General features: G+C 43.7%; 1 protein-coding gene and 1 long non-coding RNA gene across 3 annotated transcripts; one reads left to right on the top strand and one right to left on the bottom strand.

Moving 5' to 3' along the window:
- The first annotated feature begins 122 nt into the window (after positions 1-122).
- ctns (cystinosin, lysosomal cystine transporter) lies at positions 123-14,247 on the top strand. Of its 2 annotated transcripts, none has more exons than XM_031311823.2 (11): positions 123-304; positions 1,878-1,955; positions 2,344-2,422; positions 5,222-5,312; positions 6,484-6,587; positions 6,666-6,803; positions 7,196-7,295; positions 9,284-9,403; positions 10,617-10,787; positions 11,212-11,329; positions 13,828-14,247. In XM_031311823.2, exons 1-11 carry the CDS (start codon positions 124-126, stop codon positions 13,959-13,961), a joined length of 1,314 nt encoding a protein of 437 aa, XP_031167683.2. In that variant the 5' UTR covers position 123; the 3' UTR covers positions 13,962-14,247. The 2 variants fall into 2 exon arrangements, with proteins under 2 accessions (XP_031167683.2, XP_031167682.1); XM_031311822.2 differs by having other exon boundaries at positions 214-304; positions 1,834-1,955.
- Positions 867-1,707, bottom strand: LOC116058888. The gene is made up of 3 exons (XR_004107144.2): positions 1,590-1,707; positions 1,410-1,493; positions 867-1,332 (listed from the first exon to the last, which is right to left on the bottom strand). It is a non-coding gene; the product is annotated as an uncharacterized LOC116058888 (long non-coding RNA).
- Positions 14,248-15,613: the final 1,366 nt, after the last annotated feature.

Here is a 15,613-nt window from a genome sequence, read left to right as displayed (position 1 = left end):
GTTGAGATTGTCCAGAGTGTCCTCATCCTTTGTAATGCCTATGGCTGATTGAACAGGGATTCATTCATTACTCGTGTCTGTGATCTAGCAGCACAGGACCATAGACTGTTGAAGAAAGGACTGATGATGCCAGGGTCAGAGTCATTCTGTGAGTGTCCAGCAGGGGGCGGTAGGACACCGCCCGGCCGGCTGGAAACCACCGGGAGTGAGAAACAAAGAACAAGATGCCACTGCCACAGAAGAAAGAAGAGTCATGTGACTGAGCAGCTGCGAACAAGAAAGCTGTCCACTCAACTCAGCTCAAGTAAGTGAAGTTTCATCTTTATATTTACGTGTTAAAGACAATGAACCGTTTCAGTATTAAGATCGATAACTTGCTGTAATATACAGTAGCCTATGTCTGTAGACTCTGTCGTCACTCTGACGTGTTCTAACCTAGTTCTATACAGTCTATGGTTCTAACCTAGTTCTATACAGTCTGTGGTTCTAACCTAGTTCTATACAGTCTGTGGTTCTAACCTAGTTCTAACCTAGTTCTATACAATCTGTGGTTCTAACCTAGTTCTAACCTAGTTCTATACAATCTGTGGTTCTAACCTAGTTCTATACAGTCTATGGTTCTAACCTAGTTCTATACAGTCTGTGGTTCTAACCTAGTTCTATACAGTCTGTGGTTCTAACCTAGTTCTATACAGTCTGTGGTTCTTACATAGCTAGTTCTATACAGTCTATGGTTCTAACCTAGTTCTATACAGTCTATGGTTCTTACATAGCTAGTTCTATACAGTCTATGGTTCTAACCTAGTTCTATACAGTCTATGGTTCTAACCTAGTTCTATACAATCTGTGGTTCTAACCTAGTTCTAACCTAGTTCTATACAATCTGTGGTTCTAACCTAGTTCTATACAGTCTGTGGTTCTTACCTAGCTAGTTCTATACAGTCTATGGTTCTAACCTAGTTCTATACAGTCTGTGGTTCTAACCTAGTTCTATACAGTCTGTGGTTCTAACCTAGTTCTATACAGTCTGTGGTTCTTACATAGCTAGTTCTATACAGTCTATGGTTCTAACCTAGTTCTATACAGTCTATGGTTCTTACATAGCTAGTTCTATACAGTCTATGGTTCTAACCTAGTTCTATACAGTCTATGGTTCTAACCTAGTTCTATACAGTCTATGGTTCTAACCTAGTTCTATACAGTCTGTGATTCTAACCTAGTTCTATACAGTCTATGGTTCTTACATAGCTAGTTCTATACAGTCTATGCTTCTAACCTAGTTCTATACAGTCTGTGGTTCTAACCTAGTTCTATACAGTCTATGGTTCTTACCTAGTTAGTTCTATACAGTCTATGGCTCTAAGCTAGTTCTATACAGTCTATGGTTCTATACAGTCTATGGTTCTAACCTAGTTCTATACAGTCTATGGTTCTAACCTAGTTCTATACAGTCTGTGGTTCTAACCTAGTTCTATACAGTCTGTGGTTCTAACCTAGTTCTATACAGTCTGTGGTTCTTACCTAGTTAGTTCTATACAGTCTATGCTTCTAACCTAGTTCTATACAGTCTATGCTTCTATGGTTCTAACATTAACAGTAGATTAAATATTCAGATTATTTAGCCTCCATAAACCTCTTCAATGCCATCTGTGCTTTGGGATAGGCAGTCTGTCTGATTTAACACGTCATATGAAGTGAATAAGTGTGCATAGTGAAACCCTCTCATATACTCACTGTCATGTCAAGGTGTCAGTGACTGTCCCAGCCAGTGTGGGTTACAGTTCAGTGACAGTGACAGTTGTGATTATCATAACCTATGTGATTGTGTGAAAGGACTGCGTGCTGTGTGTGTGTGTGTGTGTGTGTGTGTGTTGCAGACATGGCTGTTCTGGGCTGGGTGAACACATGGCTTCCTGCCCAGCTGCTGCTGCTGGGGGCGCTGAGCTGCATCTCTGGTGACTATCTCTCTCTCCTGGATATTATCTCTGTCTGTTTCAATGACCCGTGAAGATGTACAGGTTCTGAAAATGTTAAACATGTTCAGTCACCCTTGTAGTAACCTCATGATGATGATGATGATGATGATGATGATGATGATGGTGGTAAAATTGTAAACAAATATGCCATAGGTTTCTGGGAGTATCTTGAATTGAATGTCCAATGATTATTATTCTGTCTGTGTGTCTGTCTCTCTGTCTGTCTGTCTCTGTCTCTCTGTCTGTCCGTCTGTGTCTCTGTCTGTGTGTCTGTCTGTTTGTGTCTCTGTCTGTCTGTCTGTCTGTGTCTGTCTGTCTGTCTGTCCATCTGTCTGTGTCTCTGTCTGTCTGTCCGTCTGTCCTCCAGAGTCCACAGTGTTCTTGTTTGCTCCAGAGTCTGTCACACTTGAGGAGAACTCTAAAGCCAACGTCACCATTACCACCAGGTAACCATGTACTGTGTGTAGCGTTAGCTGCTTTCACTCCCAAGCTGACACCATGTTGTAGGAGACTTATGATGAGTCTGCAGTTTCTGTTTGATTGGCTGTGTCTGTCTGCATGCCTGTCTGTCTGTCTGCCTGTCTGTCCTTTTTTAAAGGGGGATTAGCACCAACCCTTTTACAGTTTCCTGTAAATCCATGAGCACTTTCAGTACAGTTGGATACACAGCTCAGTTTGTTGGATGTACCAGGGCTCTCAAGTTTTGAAGACAGGCAAGAGTGACATTCTACCCCCCTGTCAGGGGGTCAAAGAGGGGGGGGCGGGTTGGACAGATCGCGGGAATGGGGGTGTTTATTATTATTAGTGTTTTTGTTATTAATAATTGCTCAGACTTGCAGAAGAAAAGATTTGACACATGGCACTGACAATTCAACCAAATACAAAGTATTTATTCCATTTCCGCATGGTGACTAATGATGTGGGGGCTCAGGGGGTCCTCCCCCAAAAAATTTTGAGCATTAAACACTTCATTTCCTGCATTCTGGTGAATTTGAATGCACCTATATCTACCTTTTTCTGAATCAATTTATGCTGGAAATATCGTTATGTAAAAGGAAACAGATTATAATACAAAAATAAAAACATAATGGAATATATTACAAAAGGCTCTCAGGCATTCTGTATTGCTTTCATCTATTTATTCTCCTGTAGATCGACTTTTCTATTATTATATCTGAGTCAGCACACATGTAGCCAGCATCATTTACTCTTCCCTTTTCTTTTGCATCTTTTGTTGAGGAAGTAACTTCCTTAAATGTGCATATGACAGTTATTCACCTCAATGATACATTAATTCATTTTAATTTATTAATAAACCCCTGGACTGTAATATTGTTAAGTTTGAGCAAGATTTCTGCTCATGTTCAAAACTTTGTGCACATTCAAAATATATCTGTGTTCTGAGATTTGGCGGAGTCGTGATATTTTGAGAAAAATAAAGTTATAATAGTCACTATACTTCAGAAAATAATCTACCTGCACCATAGTCTGCTGTACAATACGTGATTGCTCTGCTGATACGATAGATCTCAGACCTGACAGACACTGTATGCTCTGCTCTATGCTTTTTTCTTCATTGGTTTTTGCGTTAAATCTTACCCAGATACAATAGTGCCATTTTCTGATTGGCTATTGTGTAGCCCCTCTTTTTTTTGATTGGCTGATAAGTGGCAGGCACAACTAAGAACTCCAGGGGAGACTTGCTTGATTCCTGCCGGTTCCATAGTGAGAGCGGTGCGCCAGAGAAATTTGGGGCGCTGTAGCATATTAAATATATTATAGTTTTTCCGCGTGAGAAATACAATGTGTGGCGGGAGTGCGTGACAAAAGACCAAAATGAGTGACTGTCACGCTCAGTGCATGACACTTGAGAGCCCTGATGTACAGTAATATGTTGGGGAGAGTTGCATTGGCCAGGCCACATTGTAACATTCAGTCTTTGACTCGTTTCTGTTTCCTGCTTTAATTACTCTTTAAAATCCATAGCTTCAACCTCTGCACTACTATAGATTGCGGTTATTTTAAGATAGAACTTCCTGAAGGAAGTTATTGAATCTGTGGTCTGTTAATGAGTGAGTGTGTGGCAGCTAAAACTGGAAAAACATGTCAAACCAGGTGTGTGTCAGCCGTGTCTGTGTAACAGCTTCTACAACATTACCATGTTCCACAGCAGTGCTGGGGCTGCTGGGGCCGCAGGGTAAAGCTATGAAACACTAAAAAGGCAGAGAGCTCAGCAAGTTAAAGCCAGTAGTTTCTCTCTCCCCCATGAGGAATATTAAGTAATGATAACAAAACTGTCGCCGCGTCCACATGATACAAGCCTTATGTGATCGCGCACGCGCCCCCAGCCCTCCTCCACACAGTTGCTAGTAGCCAAGGAGGACACGGAGGATTAAAAAAACATGACAGACTCTTCAGAAGAGGTCATTATCTTCACTCGAGTTTCTGCGCGCGAAAGTCACCGGACGACACAATCTTCTGAACATAGCCATACTGAGAAATACAGAGAGAGTTGTGCGGAGCTGATGGTCTTAATTAGCTTTGTGGCAACTCATTTGGCAATGGCTTGAATGTAACGGATGTTAGGTCTGCACGATTCGGGGAAAAATATGAATCCCGATTTTTTAGCTTAGAATTGATATCACGATTCTCTGCCACGATTTTTTTCTCACAAAGTATAATGTTTATTGCACACATGAACCATGACAAAAGAAAACAAATTGGCAGTACCAAACATAGATTTTTGTTGGCACCTATAGCACATTGTGCATCACCACGAGCCTGTAAACATAGAGGCTTCAATGAAGAGAAGGGAGAGCATTGCAGTGCTTGGGAGCGATTTAAAACCTTTTTTATACAGTCTATGTTTAAAACTCACAGAAGAAAGTAGTAGCATTTGTGATGCAGTCTGCTTGTAAAATTAAATGAGAATCAAAGTCATAAAAAAATCTGTGTATATATATATATATATATATATATATATATATATATATATATTACTTTAAAAAAAAATGAATAAATCAAAGTTATTTAAAAATTAAATCATGAACAGGGTAAATTGAGATTTTATAACGATTACTTGTGCAGGCCTAACGGACGTTCATTAATATCAAAAAGTTACGCACTAAAACTTTAAAAAAGTGAAATCCAGATCCGGGTGCTGTAGCTGTCAGGGCTCCTGTGGTCTGTGGAAGCAGCTGTCAGGATCAGTGTTGTTCTGACTGGACTTGTGTGTCTGTCTCTAGTTCCCCTGTCAACCAGTCGGCTGTCATTCGGTTCAACGTGACCTTCAGCTCCAAGACAAACTACTCGTCTGTGATCAGCGTGCCTGAGCAGGTAACCGATGCAGCAGTGAACCTACAGTCTGGATGCAGGTTCAGATGCTGAAGAGATGGAACGGAGAGGAGGATGAATCCTAATTTAGCCTGAGGCACACTAACGTTGAAGTACAACTCAAGTGCAAATCTCATCTTATTGTGTTTTTGGTGACCCTCACTTTACTTTTCCTCTAGCACAGAGATCTTCAACAGGGGGTCTGGGTCCTCAGAGTCAATGCAGAAGGGCTCTCCAAATTATTGTCAAGTTTCTATACAAAAATTAAAAAAGGTCCTATAATGAATCCAACATATTATTAGCAGATATAAATCCCCACTGATGATAGGCTTACTGTCCTATAGGTAAGGTAGTCACTAGGATCCACAGACCCAGTTCATCCTAAAGATTCACTGTGCCACATGTATGTTTAACATTAAAACATGATCTATAAAATCATGCCAACTATTATCATCACCAGGCTACAATATTACGTTGTTGTACACGTTCATAAACCCAGAGTATGATTCGTGTGAAATGCAAATCAATATGCATCATAAATATGAGATACTTCAGATACAGTATCATCACTTAAAGGTGCTGTAGGTAGGATTGCGAAGATCCAGGACTTAGCAAAAAAATTTGAACATCGACAACTTCTCAGTCCCTCCCCCCTTTCCGCTAAAGCCCAAAACGGTCTCCTAAGCCCCTCCCCCTCACAAGGGAGAATGAATGCGTGTGCATGAGCAGTGATTGACACGCAGTTAGACACCTCCCCTGGCCCTGATTGGTGCATCTGAACAGGGAGCGGTGGATTTTTGCAAATCGCACTACAGGCTGTAGGTGGTGCCAGAGGAGCCAGATGTTTATTTTTTAATGACCTACTTCATGTAGTTCTACTAGAACATAGGGTCAGCTTCAGCAAATATGACAGAAAGTTAGTTTTATAAGTCTTACCTACTGCACCTTTTTAAAGAAGGAGAAACAAAGCAACAATGGTTTTCTCCTGCTAAGCTCTTATTTCCCTGGGCTATAGAGCTCCATTATTGTCCATAAAGATATCAAGATCAAACACAAAGCCCAGATCTCTGTGAGCAAAATGAATCAACACAAAGATCATATTAATCTCCATGTACTCGGTACCGGCCCCCCACCCAGGAGCCGTCGACTGAAAGCTGTTGTGCTTGTTGTTGAGGTGTTGCTGCCCGCGCAGACGTCCTCGCTCACCTTCGACGTGACGGCCCACGACGTCGGCCAGGTGACCACGTACCTGCTCAGCAACAGCACGGAGCTGGACAGGTGGGTGTCTGATGCCGCCGCACCGTCCCGTCACAGAATCCATCCCATCTCTGACCCGCCTGCTTCTCTCTCCTCCAGTCCGTCCGTCAGGATCCACTTCCTGGTCGTCCATAGCGACGTTCTGTCGGTGCTCAGTCAGGTGATTGGCTGGATTTACTTCCTGGCCTGGTCGGTGTCCTTCTATCCACAAGCCTGGGAGAACTGGAGGAGGAAAAGGTAGTCTCATTCAATGTTCGGGACATTTCCCCTCTGCAGATTTGCTCAAGTGAACTAAATTAGATGGTGTTTATATACTGTCGGATATCAGCCTCACGGCCTTCTCGACACATTACCCTAGGAGGCACTCAGGTGTACTCTACACTGGCTAAGACGGACGTCCAGCTCCAAGGGCTCTCCTTGGATTTATTAAACTGGACTGCAAATGTGTCATTTCACTCAAACTGTCAACAAGAATCCGTTTCTGAATCATTTTAAGCGTAAAAACCGGCCCGTTGTTTAATTCCTGACAATGGACACCTTGTCGGGCATTAACCCTTACATATTAACCATGTCTATGTTAATGAAATAAAAGTGAGTCAGACTAATGATAGCATCGTGTTTGTGTTCAGTGTTGTAGGTCTCAACTTTGACTTCCTGGCTCTCAACCTAACTGGCTTCATCGCCTACAGTGTCTTCAACATAGGACTGTTCTGGGTGCCCTATATAAAGGTAACTTCGTCCTTTAAAGGTCCTATGACATGCTGCTTTTTGGATGCTTTTATACAGGCCTTAGTGGTCCCCTAATACTGTATCTGAAGTATCTTTTATATAGGCCTTAGTGGTCCCCTAATACTGTATCTGAAGTCTCTTTTATATAGACCTTAGTGGTCCCCTAATACTGTATCTGAAGTCTCTTTTATATAGACCTTAGTGGTCCCCTAATACTGTATCTGAAGTCTCTTATATATAGGCCTTAGAGAGAAGACACACCAGCCCGAAAATCGGGCGTCGGACCGTCTCGCGAGGTCGGTGACTCGAGTCTGTTCCGTGTGTCCCGTGCCGTCCGAGGAGCTGTCGGCCTTCATTTTGGCCGACCCAACATGTTCAGTCGGGGACAGGGCAGTCGGGACTCGTCCGGAAATGGGGAGCGGATGAGCCGCTCAAATTCTGACGAAAATCTTTTAAACTGACGTTTGTCAATCTGAAATGAAGACAGATTCAGAAACTGCATGGCCTATTTCTCGCTTAAAATGTTTTCAGAAACACGTTTCGGTGAACTATTTTAGTACAATATGAGACTGTATTCTGAACAAACCGCCATGACAGTCTGTCTGTGAATTTCCGGAGAAAAAAGAACCACGTGACGTGTTCGTCCAATCAGCTGCCGGTTTTCATTTTCTGGGAAATAATCAGACTGTTAATGGAAACAATACAGAGCAGCGCCGCCTGCTGCTATGGAGACGTATTACGTTTCGCGCAGAGCGTACGCTCAAGTCGGCGTCGCCTCAGTGTGTTTTGAGGCATTTTTTAGACCTCGGGGACCCGACTGATCAGTCCGACTGGCTTTTCTGCCGACGGTCGGCCCGTCTGGTTGGTGTGTCAGGGCCCTTAGTGGTCCCCTAATACTGTATCTGAAGTCTCTTTCCCAAAATTCAGCCTTGGTGCAGAATTACAGCCACTAGAGCCAGTCACACAATGAGCTTTCCTTAGGATGTGCCATTTCTGTGTCTGTTGCTTTAGGAGGAGGAGAGAGGGGGGGCAAGGTGGAGGGTGGGGGTGTTGCGTTGACCAACTGCCACTTTGCTTGTTTGCAAGCCATGATGTCTCTCTCTCATGGGTGGGCCAAATTCTCTGGGCGGGCAAAGCAGTGAAAAAGGAGGTAACCTTTCCCCTTATGACCTCATAAAGGGAAGATTCCAGATCGGCCCATCTGAGCTTTCATTTTCTCAAAGGCAGAGCAGGATACCCAGGGCTCGGTTTACACCTATCACCATTTCTAGCCACTGGGGGACCATAGGCAGGCTGGGGGAACGCATATTAATGTTAAAAAACCTCATAAAGTGACATTTTCATGCCATGGGACCTTTAAAGGGACACTGCACTGTTTGGGGTCAGCCCTATGGTCCCACATTTCTAAGAAATTGTTTTTCCACTGAAGACACAGCCCTATGTTCCCTCCCACATTTCTAAGATTTTTCTTAAAATTAGGCCCTATGTTAGGGTTAGGGTTACATTCCATCTGTAGTCCATTGCTACTGGATTACAGGTTGGGTGTAATTGGCTACCAAATTGGGAGAAAGGGGGATAAAATCTAATAAAAAATTATGAAAAAGGAAATGTGGGAACATAGGGCCTAATTTTGAAAAGAATCTTAGAAATGTGGGAGCATAGGGCTGTGGGAACATAGGCACACTCCCCACTGGTTTTACTCATGACGCTCAGTCTAGTACTGCTGAGTCCCCGGGTGAAATGCTGAATCAATCCAGAGGAAGCAGACATGAATAAGTGAAGGGACTGTGCTCCAGCAGAGGAGTTGTATTGTTCCACAGATAGAGGAGGTGCTCTGCATCAGTAAACAGGGTCTCCCAGGTCACCGTCAGGGATGTTAACAACACAGCGTTTGTCTGGACATGTTCATGTCTCCATATTTCCATGAAGGTTGTCTCCCCTCCTCTGAGCTGTTAATGAGCAGGGGTGTGCTATGTCTCTGCCTGCAGGAGGAGTTCCTGATGAAGAACCCGAATGGAATTAACCCGGTCACCGCAAACGATGTCTTCTTCAGTCTCCATGCTGTGCTGCTCACCTTGGTCTACATCTGCCAGGCTGCTGTGTACGAGGTAATGTACACAGGTTCAAATCTATCTCAGTGTTCAGAAGGGGAGATTGTGCCAGATATCACACCAATGTTCTCTGGTTTATCAGTGAAGGCTATGAACTACTCCTGCAGACTCAAATCTCCACTAACAGGGAAGGATCTAACCCTACCTAGTCTCACTTTGCCAGACCTTCCTTCACAGCCGAAGGAAGTCGGGTGTGTGGGGGGGATGCCGCTTCTTTGTGAATGTTAGCAGACTCCATTTCTAAGATAATGTTAGCTAGCGAAGCACACTGCCGACGCTGTCATGGAGCTGAAGAGAGACAATGGACTCAGGGCCGCTGTGACATCACATCCTTTTGGATTTTCCACGAAAATCCATCCCAAGTCCTTGACAAATCAGCGCACAGGCTGTTCTAGGCAGCCGAGAAAGTCTCACTGTTTAAGTTGCGTTACAATCCATTCGCCCATTGGCAATGAAAATCCATTAAATGAACGCGCAGACTTATTGGGACTTTGTCTTATTCCCCGTATCCCCCAGAGTTAGATAAGTCCATACATACCCTTCTCATCTCCGTGCGTGTCGTAACTCTGTCTGACGCACCCACCGCTAGCCTAGCTTAGCACAGATCCTGGGGGTAACCAGCTCCATCTAGCCTACTGCTCCCAATGCGTGACTAAATAACGCCAACATTTTCAGATGTACATGTTGTGATTTGTATAGTCACAGGGTGTACAAATAACAAGGTCACATGAGACACAGCCATCTTCTAACCGTATACAAACTGGGAACTATATTCTCAGAAGGCGAAGCACTGCTACTTCTGCTACTTGGGCGGAGTGATTAGCGCAACACCTGGAAAGCACCGTTGTTACTCTCTGCTCCTCACCATGGGGCTTCTCAGGTGCCGCGAGCAAATCACACCGACCAAGTAGCAGAAGTCTGTATTTGGAGCCGGTTACCTTCAGGATCTGGGCTAAGCTAAGCTAGTGGTGGGTGCGTCAGACAGTTACAACACGCACGGAGATGAGGAGGGTATGTACGGACTTATCTAACTCTGGGGGATACGGTGAATAAGACAAAGTCCCAATAAGTCGGCATGTTCCTTTAATACTACGTAAAGGTTCCTCTAAGTATTTGATTGTGTCATTGTGTCCTGGATTCTGTATCAGTGTGTAATGGTCTCTGTCCTCTCTCTCTCTCTCTCTCTCTCTCTCTCTCTCTCTCTCTCCAGAGGGGGGATCAACGGGTGTCCCGCATAGCCGTGTTCCTGCTGTTGATTGGCTGGACCTTTGCCCTGGTCAGCTTGTTTCTTGCCGTAGCCAAACAGATCACCTGGTTGGATTACCTCTACTATTTCTCCTACATTAAACTAGCAGTCACTCTGGTCAAATACGTGCCGCAGGTAAGCTCCACCCACTCACTGATGGTAACGCCACAGCCGTGCACTCAACACGGGAACTTAATTCAAATATTGAGTTTGTTGAGTCGTGTGATTTGACACTGGACTCACGGTAGCACTGATCTATTTCTCCATGCTAAAAACAATCCAGTCCACCTCCCTGACATGCTCCGTTTCATAAGGAAGGACTGTTGCATTGCATTACAACATGCACGTCTTTCTATATACGTCTATTCGCTCTATAGAAAATGTACTGACAAAAAGGATGCAATGCCGTTAATTGTGAAAATGACCAAGATTTATGTATATATGAGTGTGTTTCAGTGCTGTGCCACAGTGTTCAGTTCAGTGTTACATTCCATCGTGCGTACTGTAGGATGAATGAATGTATGGCCGACAGGCGCTTACAGTGTTGCTGTCTGTCCAGGCCTACATGAACTACATGAAACAGAGCACCGAGGGCTGGAGCATAGGCAACGTGCTGCTGGACTTCACAGGTGGAACCCTCAGTATCCTGCAGATGATCATACAGTCCTACAACAACGGTAACTATGTTATGCTCTATCCTTGCCGTGTGCATTCTGCACCAAGGCTGAATTTCAGGAAAGAGACTTCAGATACAGTATTAGGGGACCACTAAGGCTTATATAAAAGAGACTTCAGATACAGTATTAGGGGACCACTAAGGTCTATATAAAAGACTTCAGATACAGTATTAGGGGACCACTAAGGCTTATATAAAAGAGACTTCAGATACAGTATTAGGGGACCACTAAGGTCTATATAAAAGACTTCAGATACAGTATTAGGGGACCACTAAGGTCTATATAAAAGACTTCAGATACAGTATTAGGGGACCACTAAGGCTTATATAAAAGAGACTTCAGATACAGTATTAGGAGACCACTAATGGCATTTTTCCATTACATGGTACCTGCTCGACTCGCCTCAACTCGACTCGGCACACTGTGCGTCCGTTTTCCATTGCAGATTTTAGTACCGCCTCAGCGTGGCTGGTCGTATGCCGGCTCGACGCACACACCAGCGCACAAGTATAAACATCAGGCCACTTGAGCTTGTTTTACAGTTCTGTGGAGGCTATGTAATATGTGGCCTGATGTATACATTTGTCAGCTGGTGTGTGCGTCGAGCCAGCATGTGTGTGTTGTTAGGATACGGTGAAAGCTCTGCCTGGAGCCTCCGCAGAACTGAAACAAGCGGCGCCGCAGTAAACTGCCGTGACCTAACGCGACACACACACAGAACGTGGAAGGTGTGTTATTGTTGCCACAGCCAGAAGACACATTTTGTTTCAGAAGAAGCTGGAGGCAGCAAAAAAAAACACAGCTAGCTAAACTGTTTAAAAATAGCGGGTTTGTTCAGGACACCCCCGTCTGTCGCTTTCACGTCACCTTTTCGGCTCGCCTCAGCTCGCTTGGAACCTCGACTGAGGAGGTACTAAAAAAACGTACCTGTTAGCAGGTACCAGGTACTTTTTTTCGTAATGGAAAACCAAAAAAGGCGAGTAGAGTCGAGGCGAGTCGAGCTGGTACCATGTAATGGAAAAGCGCCATAAGGCCTATATAAAAGACTTCAGATACAGTATTAGGGGACCACTAAGGCCTATATAAAAGAGACTTCAGATACAGTATTAGGGGACCACTAAGGTCTATATAAAAGAGACTTCAGATACAGTATTAGGGGACCACTAAGGTCTATATAAAAGAGACTTCAGATACAGTATTAGGGGACCACTAAGGTCTATATAAAAGAGACTTCAGATACAGTATTAGGGGACCACTAAGGTCTATATAAAAGAGACTTCAGATACAGTATTAGGGGACCACTAAGGCCTATATAAAAGAGACTTCAGATACAGTATTAGGGGACAACTAAGGCCTGTATAAAAGAGACTTCAGATACAGTATTAGGGGACCACTAAGGTCTATATAAAAGAGACTTCAGATACAGTATTAGGGGACCACTAAGGTCTATATAAAAGAGACTTCAGATACAGTATTAGGGGACCACTAAGGTCTATATAAAAGAGACTTCAGATACAGTATTAGGGGACCACTAAGGTCTATATAAAAGAGACTTCAGATACAGTATTAGGGGACCACTAAGGCCTATATAAAAGAGACTTCAGATACAGTATTAGGGGACAACTAAGGCCTGTATAAAAGAGACTTCAGATACAGTATTAGGGGACCACTAAGGTCTATATAAAAGAGACTTCAGATACAGTATTAGGGGACCACTAAGGCCTATATAAAAGAGACTTCAGATACAGTATTAGGGGACCACTAAGGTCTATATAAAAGAGACTTCAGATACAGTATTAGGGGACCACTAAGGTCTATATAAAAGAGACTTCAGATACAGTATTAGGGGACAACTAAGGCCTATATAAAAGAGACTTCAGATACAGTATTAGGGGACAACTAAGGCCTGTATAAAAGAGACTTAAGATACAGTATTAAAGCAGCATGTCATAGGACCTTTTTAAAAACTTTTTTCTTTTCGACAATTTTGTAACTTTTCCCGACATTTTTTAAGTTTTGTTTTCTCTACGTTTTTGAAACCTTTGCCGATGTTTTTGTTCAAATCTTTTTTTCTGCGCTTTTTTTGACGGTTTTGTTGTTTTTTCCAACTTTTTTTTAAGCTTTTTCCAACATTTTTTTGCCATAAAATTGAATAAAACACCCAAATTCAATGAAAGTAGTGAACTGATCATTTATTATACTTGTGAAGAACGTTGTATGTAACCATCCACGTTATAACTTTTGACAATTTGGTTGAAAGAAACCCAAATTTCTGATACAGAAACTTTTTGAAAATGGGTCAAATTTGACCCGAGGACAACAGGATGTTGTTAAATGCACTTAGTTTAGCTGATGTGCTTGTACTTGATCCTTGCTCTCTGGAGTTAAGTGAAAGCACTTAATTGGAAGTCGCTTTGGATAAAAGCGTCCGCTAACATGACATGTAATGTAATACTGAGCATACAACAGAGTGAACTGACTGCAGCGTCTCTCCACAGACGAGTGGAGGCTGATTTTTGGCGATCCTACAAAGTTTGGTCTGGGTCTGTTCTCCGTGGTGTTCGACGTCCTCTTCATGGTTCAGCACTACTGCCTGTACAGACAGCGAGCGGAGTACGAGCCTGTCGACTAGCAACAGGAGGACTGATGCTGGAGGAGGACACACTTTCCAAAGACTCCCAATCACAAGACTCAGCTCCTCTGATCGACCAATCAATGACTGCTGAGGAGAAGTCACGCTGGTGTCACGATGATGACTGGCAGAGGTCTCTGCAGCTTTTACACGTTTACACTGATTTGTATCGCCGCCTTCTTTTATATATCTGCAGCAGAACTTGTCTTTTTTACCACTGTCTGAAAAGAAGAACTGATGTAATGATGACAATGTAAAACATTTAATTAAATGCAATATCACAACAGAAACCATAGCCTGTTTGAGTTAATATAATGACTGGAGCCTGGTGGATAAACTGCCAGGTCAATAAAATCACACACATTCAGCTTATCACAGAGGCGCAGATCATTTCAGTGGATAGGAAACAAGAAATGTCAGATATTTTTGAGGTCATACATTTACAGAGAGCTGGCAGAGTTCTTTATGGTGTGATGAAACATTTGAAAGTGATGGAGGCATTCCATCCACAGTCACGATGCTCCCTGCTGGTTTGATGAGAATAATGAATGAGAATCACATGCTGGAGCCTTCAGCGTCGCCACTGACAGATTGCGGAGCGCTCTCCGCCTCCAGCATCAAAACACCAAGTGAGGGAATAACTTTTGGAAGAACTGTGTTCCATCGGTGTTCCATTCTCCTTTAGTTTGTGTTTGTAGCTCTAATGCCAACCTGACTGTGAGTGGCTTGTGTGGTCTCCTATTGCCAGACCTTCCTCCACCACGGCGCTGCGGAGGAGGGTCTGGCTAGTCCACACAGCATTCCTGGATGGGAGAAAAACGTGCTCTGGTGTATTGGCATATTGGGCGGTGCTAAGCACCGGGAAGCAAATTTACGAATCCCACTATGGCCACGCCAAGACCCGCCCTACGAAGCAGCTCGATTGGTTAGGGTTAGGCATTTAGCCGATTGCTGGACCAGGTTGGTCTGTGTTCCGTGGTCGTGTGATGTGCTGTTGTTTACCTTTGTAATTACTGGATTTCCCTATGGTCTCCGCGGTAAACGTCACAACGCTTTGAACTGTGGGTAATTCCCTTTGGTGAAGTCTGCATCGATGCAGACTCACGGAAAGGGCTCGGTAAGTGTGTACTCAAACCCTCACGCCCTTTGAAATTCGACATTGGGACAACCCTAAGCCCTTACGAATTTCGCGAGAACGCGCAAATGACCTCGGACAATTATTATCATTCTTCTACAGCAGAATGGGTTCCCACACTCTACTGCAGCCTGCTGTAAGGTCTGGCTGCACCGCCTATCTATTCTGGGATAGGGGGAAGAGATGCTCTGGCTTGTTTGTATTTCTTTTAACCAATCACAACCGTCCTGGGCGGAGCTAAGCCGCGGATGCAGCAACGGTGCCCTGGCTACTTAGAGAGCAGCGATAGAGGAAGGGGAGGGACACGTCAGGCTTTATCCCAACTCTGTACCACTGCTTGCTCTATTCTTCTCTGTGTTTCTTTGTAAGAAGACCATCCTCTGTCTCTATGTCTCAGTGTTTCTTTATAAGAAGACTATCCTCTGTCTCTATAATGTCTCTGGGTTTCTTTATGAGAAGACCATCCTCTCTCTATAATGTCTGTGTGTTTCTTCATGAGAAGACCATCCTCTATGTC

The sequence above is a fragment of the Sander lucioperca genome, chromosome 11, assembly GCF_008315115.2.
Source record: "Sander lucioperca isolate FBNREF2018 chromosome 11, SLUC_FBN_1.2, whole genome shotgun sequence".
NCBI classification, from domain to species: Eukaryota; Metazoa; Chordata; class Actinopteri; order Perciformes; family Percidae; genus Sander; species Sander lucioperca.
This window is presented reverse-complemented; position numbering and strand designations above follow the sequence as displayed.